The sequence below is a fragment of the Maylandia zebra genome, linkage group LG11 (genome assembly GCF_041146795.1).
Source record: "Maylandia zebra isolate NMK-2024a linkage group LG11, Mzebra_GT3a, whole genome shotgun sequence".
Lineage (NCBI taxonomy): Eukaryota > Metazoa > Chordata > Actinopteri > Cichliformes > Cichlidae > Maylandia > Maylandia zebra.
Genome location: NC_135177.1, coordinates 33861310 through 33870559, shown reverse-complemented (window position 1 = coordinate 33870559; position 9250 = coordinate 33861310). Strand labels below are relative to the sequence as shown.

General features: G+C 41.6%; 1 protein-coding gene across 1 annotated transcript in view; it reads right to left on the bottom strand.

The window, feature by feature from the left end:
- The window catches only part of znf385d (zinc finger protein 385D), a 107626-nt gene that overhangs the window by 9032 nt on the left and 89344 nt on the right, over positions 1–9250 (bottom strand). Inside the window, exons 5-7 of the mRNA XM_004568524.4 lie at positions 7488–7835; positions 5806–5987; positions 2531–2632 (exon numbers count right to left, since the gene is read on the bottom strand). Of these exons, the coding sequence (XP_004568581.1) occupies positions 2531–2632; positions 5806–5987; positions 7488–7835 (632 nt within the window). The remainder of the gene's footprint in view (positions 1–2530; positions 2633–5805; positions 5988–7487; positions 7836–9250) is intronic.

The following is a 9250-nucleotide window of genomic DNA, read 5'->3' as shown; positions in this document are numbered from 1 at the left end:
GGGTGGGGGAGGTTCAATTTGTCATTTTGCAAGGAGAGCTTAACTTCTGTCTCGCTGGCTTGCCATGCGCTCTTCCTTCTGACGATGCTGTCTGTGTTAAGCGCTCAGTGGATCTGCGCTCGACAGTGCAGCCTAGGCGGAGTAGTCGAACGCAGATTCACTGAGCGCAGGGCAAGCTAGCGAGACAGAAGTTAAGTTAATGCTCAATTACATGGGTGGGAACTAGTGTGTTAGCGCAGTTAGCTCGTTAAGGTGTTGGCCGTCCAGCCCCGCACAGGGCGTTAACGGAGATTTGCCGTGTTGTGGCGTTGACGTCATTTCAACGAGATTAACGCTGACAGCACTAGTGGGAACACAACGAATATGACTGCACATTTAAGCTGACATCATCCTAGTGCAAAGACAAGTGGAAGCAGACAAAAACAACAAGCACGCATGCTACTAACTTTACCCGAGTCATTTAGACAGCCGTTAGCACATGATTCTCCTTATGGGGACCTGATATGTTTAATATGCTGCTGAGAATATACCCCAGAAGAAGCGTATAGTATAGCTTTTATTTTGGAAAGAGCCATTTCTCTGTAATAAACTCTCTTTTCCAAAGATGAGTGATTCCTCGATCAGCTAGATTTATTTTTTTATTACTTTGTTGTTTCAGCAACATTAAATTTAAAAACTGTACTTTTGAGTTAAAATATATATTTATAATAATATATGTAGAATAAATGACAAATTAAAAAGGCATGAACATTTTTTTTGTATCAAAAAAATATTGAACCGTGACACCAAAGTATCGAACCGAACCGTGAATTTTGTGTATCGTTGCACCCCATATATATATATATATATATATATAGGGAGCCGGAGATCGACAGACGGATTGGGGCTGCAGCTGCAGTAATGCGGACGCTGCACCGGTCCGTCGTGGTGAAGAGGGAGCTGAGTGCAAAAGCGAAGCTCTCAATTTACCGGTCGATCTACGTCCCTACCCTCACCTATGGCCACGAGCTGTGGGTAGTGACCGAAAGAACAAGATCGCGGATACAAGCGGCAGAAATGAGCTTCCTCCGAAGGGTGGCTGGCCTCTCCCTTAGAGATAGGGTGAGAAGTTCGGCCATCCGGGAGGGGCTCAGAGTAGAGCAGCTGCTGCTCCACATCGAAAGGAGCCAGCTGAGGTGGTTCGGGCATCTGACAAGGATGCCCCCTGGGCGCCTCCTGGGTGAGGTGTTCCAGGCATGTCCCACCGGGAGGAGGCCCCGGGGCAGACCCAGGACACGCTGGAGAGATTATATCTCTCGGCTGGCCTGGGAACGCCTTGGTATTCCCCCGGATAAGCTGGAGGAGGTGGCTGGGGAGAGGGAGGTCTGGGCCTCTTTGCTTAGGCTGCTGCCCCCGCGACCCGCCCCCGGACAAAGCGGATGGATATATATATATATATATATATATATATATATATATATAGATATATATATATATATATATATATATATATAGATATATATATATATATATATATAGATAGATATATATATAGATATATATATATATATATATATATATATATATATATATAGATATATATATAGATATATATATAGATATATATATAGATATATATATATATATATATATATATATATTTAAAGATCTGCATCACTTTTTCCTCTATGTCCAAAGCAAGCAACACTTCAGTCCATTTTTACAGAGACTGAAATGACACGACAAGCACAACTTTTTTTAAGGTGGATTAACAAAGCAAGCTGATAACCGCCGTTGTGGTAACCACAATCTCAAACTGGGTTGTTAACACAAAGCTCGGTTGGTCAGGGTCACATGTATCGGTCTATAAGCTGAGCTTTGATTGCTGCAACCTGCCATTGTTACGCTTGGTAGTAATGTGCCGTGTAAACACCTAAATCGATACAAAAAAAATGAATGGCACACAGATATTCCATAAAACACATGTAATACATAATAGTCTGTTAACGTCAAGGCAGAAACATTCAGTTTCTACAGCTCGACCTGCGTCTGCTTGTAGAAGACTTCCTTTATTTGTATTCCAGTAATTTCAGGTACAGTAAGTGTTATTCACCATTTATCAGCTGTAACTCTTATCAGTCAATAACACCACCACAGAGTAGCATTATGAGACAAACATGTAAAGCATGTTAGATCAGTTAGTTGCAGTTACTTCTTTTCTGCTCTGACTATTAACCAGAATCAGTTTATACCGAGATTTGTTTGAGTAAAAATGATAAAAGTTCCTCTAACCTGGAGCACAAATGGAGAAAAACTGATATGTTATCACATGATTAGTGTTTTACTGTGAATATAAATTAGAAATTCCCACAAAGAAAAGAAAGGTGTACGCTGTAAGTTATATTTCCTAAATTTAGGATCGGCCCAGAAAATTGAAGTTGGTGTATCTCTGCTAAAAAACCCAGGGCTAAATCTGGCTAAATCCTGCTTTGTAATGCAGCAGTCTGGACCCGTGTTGCTGATAAGATAACAGAGGTGTGCAGTGACTCACCGGCTGCTTGGTCTGGCCTTTCTGTGGTTTGCTGTAGGGGCTATATTTCGGTTTGGCTGGTTTACCTGCTGCTCGGTCTTTATGACGCCGGCTGCTGATGTGCTGGAAATGAGAGACAGATTCAAAACGAGTCACACTTTAATGTTGTCCTTTTACTGCGGTTATTCCAATATTAAAATGACTATTAAGTCATTTGTTTTTCTGACTTAATCATTAAACCACCTCCAACACACAGAGCAGGGAGTCCTCTTCATGCTCTACTGAAAAATATCCACATTCAGTTTCATAACAATCTGTCTGAGACAGCCTCTTACCCTAAAACTGCAGTACCGCAGCAATAAAATGTGCAAATGTGGTAAAGTGTTTTGAATGTGTGCACCAATCTGTTAATGTGAACATGGTTTGTACTTGTACAGAAACAGTCAAATGAAAATAGATTGGGAGGCATCACTCCGGGAACAGAAAAGGAGGTACAATAACCAAAAACATACCTCTTGACTCATGGCAAAAGATCTTACAGCTTTATGGTTTTCACACCTGTGGTGAAAATGTCTGCACTTCTATCGCTGCAAGTTACACTGCAGAGCTTTTTACTAAATGCCACAGTATATCCCATTGTTAAATACAATTCATTTTGAAACCCTTGGAGCATCGGGCCAGATCTGAATAAACCAATAAAACAGAAGACAGAGAATTACAGTCTGACCTAAAGCCAGCAAATTCAGAGTGGGTACATGCTGACAACAAAAGGAAAATTTCTGGCTGTGTCTAAATTTCACAAGTCCTTGCAGTGGGCTTAACAATCATACTTTTCTTCTGCTTTCAGCTCTAACTAAAATGTTTCATGCTGGATTCTTTTCACAGAGAATTGCTGCTGTTCAGAAGTACTCAGCAAAAGTCCTCGCATGAAAAATTCATACAAATCCCGTCTGTCTTCAGGGAGAGAACTCGAGGTTAGCTCAGACTAAACAGAGTGGTCTTCAGCTACTGTAGAAGACGTTCCCCACATGACAGAATGATCAGCACTACAAGAAAAGAAGATTTGCACAGCGTCCCGCAGGAGCTATAAAGATACACACGAAGCTATTTCAGTCACAGTTGCATCTTTGTCACCTCTTATCGTACCTCACTTAATCTAAAATTAAAACAGGCAACTCCTTGACCGCACACTTTAACCAGCTTTTTTTATAAAAATTTTTAAGGATTTCTGCATTCATAAAGACCTCAGACAGATATCCAACAGGAATAAAGGCAAAACTCATTACTAGTTGCTCTTAAAATCCAGTCTGACTCGTACGTGACCTTATATAAGTTCGTTTTCAAAGAGGAACAAAATACCATTTTTCAGATTCAGACATTCAAACATCACAGAATAATAATAAAATAATCCTCAACTGAAAGAAACATCCATAAGCGGCAGGTTCATATCTCGAGGCGAGGATGAATTTGCTCTCCTAGCAGCTGCAGGTAACTGCAAGTTTTATAGTAATATGTTTAAAATAATAATGTAGTGTACTGTGCTTTCCTGCCTTCATCTGCAGTCTCAGATGGCACTGAAAAACAGACACTCACACCTGCGGCCAAGTTAAAGATCACCAATTAACCAAACAAGGACTTGTTATTTAATATATTCAGGTTTAAGATTGGTAGATGACAGGACTGCATTTCACACCAAGACACCCTGAAACAGCCAAGCACATTCTGCTTGTTGAACCAACGCTGCCTGTGTTGGTTGGGGTATGTTTGTCACATGGAGGATAAGAAGCTAGCTGTGGACAGCTAGCTCAGAGCACCATAAAAAGTCAGTCATCCCAAGCTATGTTTTAAGAAGGACAAAGGAAAAGCTCTTCCGCTGCCTGGTGATCTTTGGAGAGGTCAGGTCACTGCAGAGAGGATGCGCCCTGTGGCAACCACCTAAACCAGGACCTCCCAATTGATTTGCACCAACTGTAACACAGACTTCATGCGTCAGCCTGCAGTGCAGTAGCAGATGGTGTCAAGGCCCAATGACCATCTCGGTTTCTTAAGTCTGAGATGCCAATGGTAATTATTTTATAGTCGCAGTTTTCCCAGAGTTTCTCCCTCTCATACTGTGTTTATGAGATGTGTTTGTACTGTGTTTGTTTCCCGTTCTCGTATATCTTTGTTTAGAGTTGGTATTCATGTCTGCTTTGGTTGGTTCCTGTTTTCCTTCATGTCCTGTGTCACTTTTGCTTCCTTTCTGTCTTCCCCTGATTCCCTGACTGTTTTATCCTGTTGTTAATTGTGATCACCTGTTTTCCTCTCCCTCCTGTTTCTCATGAGTAATCAGTCTGCTGTGTACTGTATGTAAAGCCTTGTTTCCTTTTGTCCTTGTCGAGCTGTCTGCGAATGCTTCTCCATGCTACCTTGCTTACTATTTATAATCTGAGTTCTTGTGTTTATCTTCCAGGATTTTCTGCTCTTCTGTTGTGTCTTTGACCTTTTTTCAGCTGAAAGTAGTTTGGTTTTTGTTTGCGTTATCTGCATTCTGTGTTTCAGATCTTCAACAGTCCATATGACACTGTAGGCACAAGGAGAAAATGGAAGCTACGCACAACAAACTGACGAGGAGAGTCAAACCACTGACACTAACCACAATACCACTGTGGTACCCTTAGTGAAAGGCAGTCATAGAAAAATTGCACTTACAAGTTCTAATGTTTGTGTCAGTTTTCCAGTCTAGCCATCCTCCTTTCCCCTAAACTGTGAAATGACTCATTTGGATACACATTTATTCAATCAAACATATTGTTTTTACTTTAACTTATTATATATCCTCCCCCAGTCTGATCTAATAAAGTCACAATGGCATTAAAGAAAGTGGTAAACCTCCAAACAGACCTTTTTTTAATAATAGCAATGAAAATATGAAGCTAAGTTTCATTTAGCTATTGTATGTCATGCACTGGGTTTTATGTCCATTTCCAAATGCAGGGAATGTGTTTGACAGATATGGAAATAAAATCAATCCTTTCACAAATTAGAATATTTCGAGACTGCTCCCTCAAAAGCCAAATGATTCACTGAATAATAAAAAAAAGACGTTGATGACTTTTAATTTTCTTTGATATTTATAATGCACGATGAACATGATGAGTAAAATGCCATATTATTATAAAAATTTTGATTTAATGTCAGTCTAATCCGTATCCGGCTTTGTTTGTTTAATAAGATCTTGTGATCAATTTTACACAGAAATCCATTTTCCAGTTTACTACTGAGCGAGTGTCTCGGGCTCCGTTTATATCTCTCACCTGTTTTAGCTGAGTCTCTGAGTTGACGTGCACGTCACATGTCTCACAGTAAAACGTTTTGTTCTGCAGGCCTGTGGATGATTTGGAGGATGTAGCCAGTTTGCTTTTGACTCCTGCTCGAGGAAAAGACTTGATGGAACCCACACCGCTCCTGGCCTCGAGCATCGTCTTGTGCTTCGTACCTGCAGGTTCAAACAGGAAGCAGTTTGGTCAGTACATGAATCTGACTCAACAGAGGCCACCTGAGGAAAAGGGGTCAACTTTTATATTATCCTTATGTCACAGATCAAAGTAAGTGAACAGTCCTATTAAACGCACTGAAAGTTGACCTTTTGACCAAATACTCCTCAGGGCTAGAGAGTAAGGGCCCGGTTGTACGTCACTCCCTGGAACGATACCTCCCCGAGCACTTAGCTACAAGGGCCAAGACTGGTTCACTGGTTCAACCAAAAACTCTTCTGAACTTGTTTCAGTTTCACTCAAACAGAAGCTCAAGTCATCAACACAGATGTCACTAATATGGGGCACTTATGCAGTAAATTAGCATGTTAAGCTGTTCATTATTCAGCAGGAAATCACTACATTTCAAATTGAAATGATTTTTGGGCAAACTTCTGGCAAACGATGCAACCGCTATTTGAAAGCCATTCGTTTAATCCAGATATATTTAGGTCCAGCTCTTGTAGCTCCGTGGTGTAATCCAACAGGTTGAAGAGCTAAAAGAAGGAGATCCAAGTTTATGCAAAACTGTCACTGCCAATTGAACTCAAGCACTGAACCCAAAGACGGACTTTTCCTTAATCAAAAGCAAACGGAATATTTTAGCTTTTACAACTGCTTAAAAATACTGTTGACAACAATGGGCTGCAAAGCTGGTCGAATGTTTATGAGATGACCAAATACTCTGTAATGAAGAAGCTTGATTTGTGTGAATTCGTGTAGAGCTTTGTGGTCACTTGTGAAATCCAGCTGCCCGATGAGTATTTCAGTAAGTGTTCGGTGTTTTCATGGTGGAGAAACTGTTTAGAAATCTTTATTTGACTGTTTTATGTTGTTGAAACTTTAATGAAAAAGTCAATGTTTAAAACAAAGATATCGCAGGCAGAAGCAGAGGAACAACCTCAGACTGAAAGCAAAGATGACTCAGTGTACTGTCATTTCCCTGTGTTGTGTCTGTGTGTTTGTGTGTGAATGCAGTATGAGAAATTTGTTTGAAACAATGACTGCTTTGTTTTCAAAAGCAAGGATGTCTCACAATACCTGATTAAAGTTTGATAAAAGGTTCCTATGGAAACTACAGAAGGATAATTGAAGAATTGTGTTTTTTCAAGCCCCGGAATGATTGCTGAAGACAGCGGAGATAACTCTACAATAACGACAAACAAACGCTTGAACACTGAAGGAACCCAGCAGATAACAACCTTGCCCACAAAAAGCACTGACTCACTGAAAAAATTATTTCAACACAGATGCTGTCATGGAAATTTCACAACATGGAATGAAACAATCATGCAGAGTCCGTGTTCACTGAGAAAAACACAACCAGCAGGTAAACACCTCATTCGTACAGCAGAGCCAACCTTACTTTTGTTGTTTTGTTTCAAGTTTGGGGGAGAAAAAAAAGGTCTGTCATCCACTCAAACTCTCCACGTTTGCGGCAAATCTTGGCACATGTCTCTCACCGCTATTGTGAGCCTCCAGCTGTGACGCGGAGTTGACTGCCACTTTGCAGAGGGAGCAGTAGAGAAGACGGCGAGCTTTCTCCTCCTCCGTTTCTGCGTCTGTCTCCGCTTCGGGTTCGGCATCGGGCTCCGGGAGGTCGGGTTCTGACGGGGAATCTAGCTTCGAGTGCCCCTCGTCTCCCCCAGCAGCTGAGGTAGTCTCTGGGGCTGCGGCCGCCGTGCTGCTCGGCACTGTCAGCGAGGCCACAGGTGCTGGCGACGGCGTGGTAGGGGTCGCCAAGGATGCCAGGGGTTGTGCTGTTCTGAGCACGGGGGAAAGCGCTAGGGGCGCTGTTCCAGGGAGGCCATCTGTAGGGAGAAATAAATCACACAAAGAAATGTCTTTGGTTTGAATCATATTGCTCCATCCATCATTCACGGACAGAAATGTTTTATTCATGTGGTGTTCACCCAACAGGTGGCTTAATGTGTTTTTATTGAGACTTCACAGGATCATTTCTATTTTTATTTGTTTGCTTTATTAAAGAACATAACATGAAATATTGATCTAAAGTAAAAGAGGTACTGCTGTACACTGCTATGCAGCCCATGCCTGCAGTGCTGCCCTACTTTTTTTGCCTCTGTCTCTCTCTCTTCTCCTTTTCTATGTTCATGAGCTTTGTTTCTTTTCTCTATCCTATTGCGTGCCGTGTCCAGCCAGAAATCAGTCTCAGTGTGCCATCCTTAAGGATAACACCCTTTGCACAATATACACAAACTAGGGATACATTGTTAGAGTATCTCCTAACTCCTAACAATATTTCATAACTCATTAAACTGGAACTAGTTCAGCACTAGTATTGACTGATACTTGAAGGCAAGGCATCTGTATCATATTGCAAATGGAAAAAGCTGCATCTAAAAACCACGGTGAGAGGGGGACTCTGCAGATATGTATTCATGAGCTGTTTCAGGTATTTAAGATGATCAGCTGTGTAATCAAACTGTGCCCTTCACTGTTTGTGTGTCGAGGCCATATGTGTGTTTTATAAATTAAGAACATGAATTTATCACAGCTCAATCTTCTTGTCACAATTAGCCACGCTGTGAATTTCATTCATGGCAGGCCTAATTATATTCAGACATGAACAGTGCTACTCGCAGTGGTAGATGGTGTAGATGAGCCGCACGTCATATTTAATAGATTCACCTGAATCACTTTAAAATGATGTCTCTGAAGCTAGCACAGTTCGTTTTGTTAAACGTGCTAAAGCTCGACTCCTCTCTCCTTGCATCTCTTCCACTACTGAGTCTTTGATGAGAGGGACTAACACACATGGAGATGAGGTGAGGAAAGGAATCAAGGATGCACAATCTGAGAAGGTAGGTCAGTGTTTGTGTGCAGCCCTGGGTGTGGCTTTCTTCCACCGGCACCAGGACTGCCGCACATGGCTTCAATCAAGTACTCATCAAGCTGCAGTGTTTATATTCCTTTCACTCACTTCCTGCCAAACTGTTTGCATCACCGGTGTGGTAGCAACTCCTGGCCCTTTTATAAAGATTTTCTTAGTTGTAACTTGGCTCCGTCCTTCTTCACAGCTCACTGCCCGCTCCAGTCTCACACCAAAACAACACCGTTCATGTGCCCGTCCACTCTCCACCAGTTACTCCAGCTTCTTCCCCCTACTTGCTCCTGCTTTGCCAGCTCAAGACTCCAACATGGTCTGTTTTTGGGGCATGCCAGCTTTTAGTTCTAAAACCTCAAAGTATATTCAATTCATGAA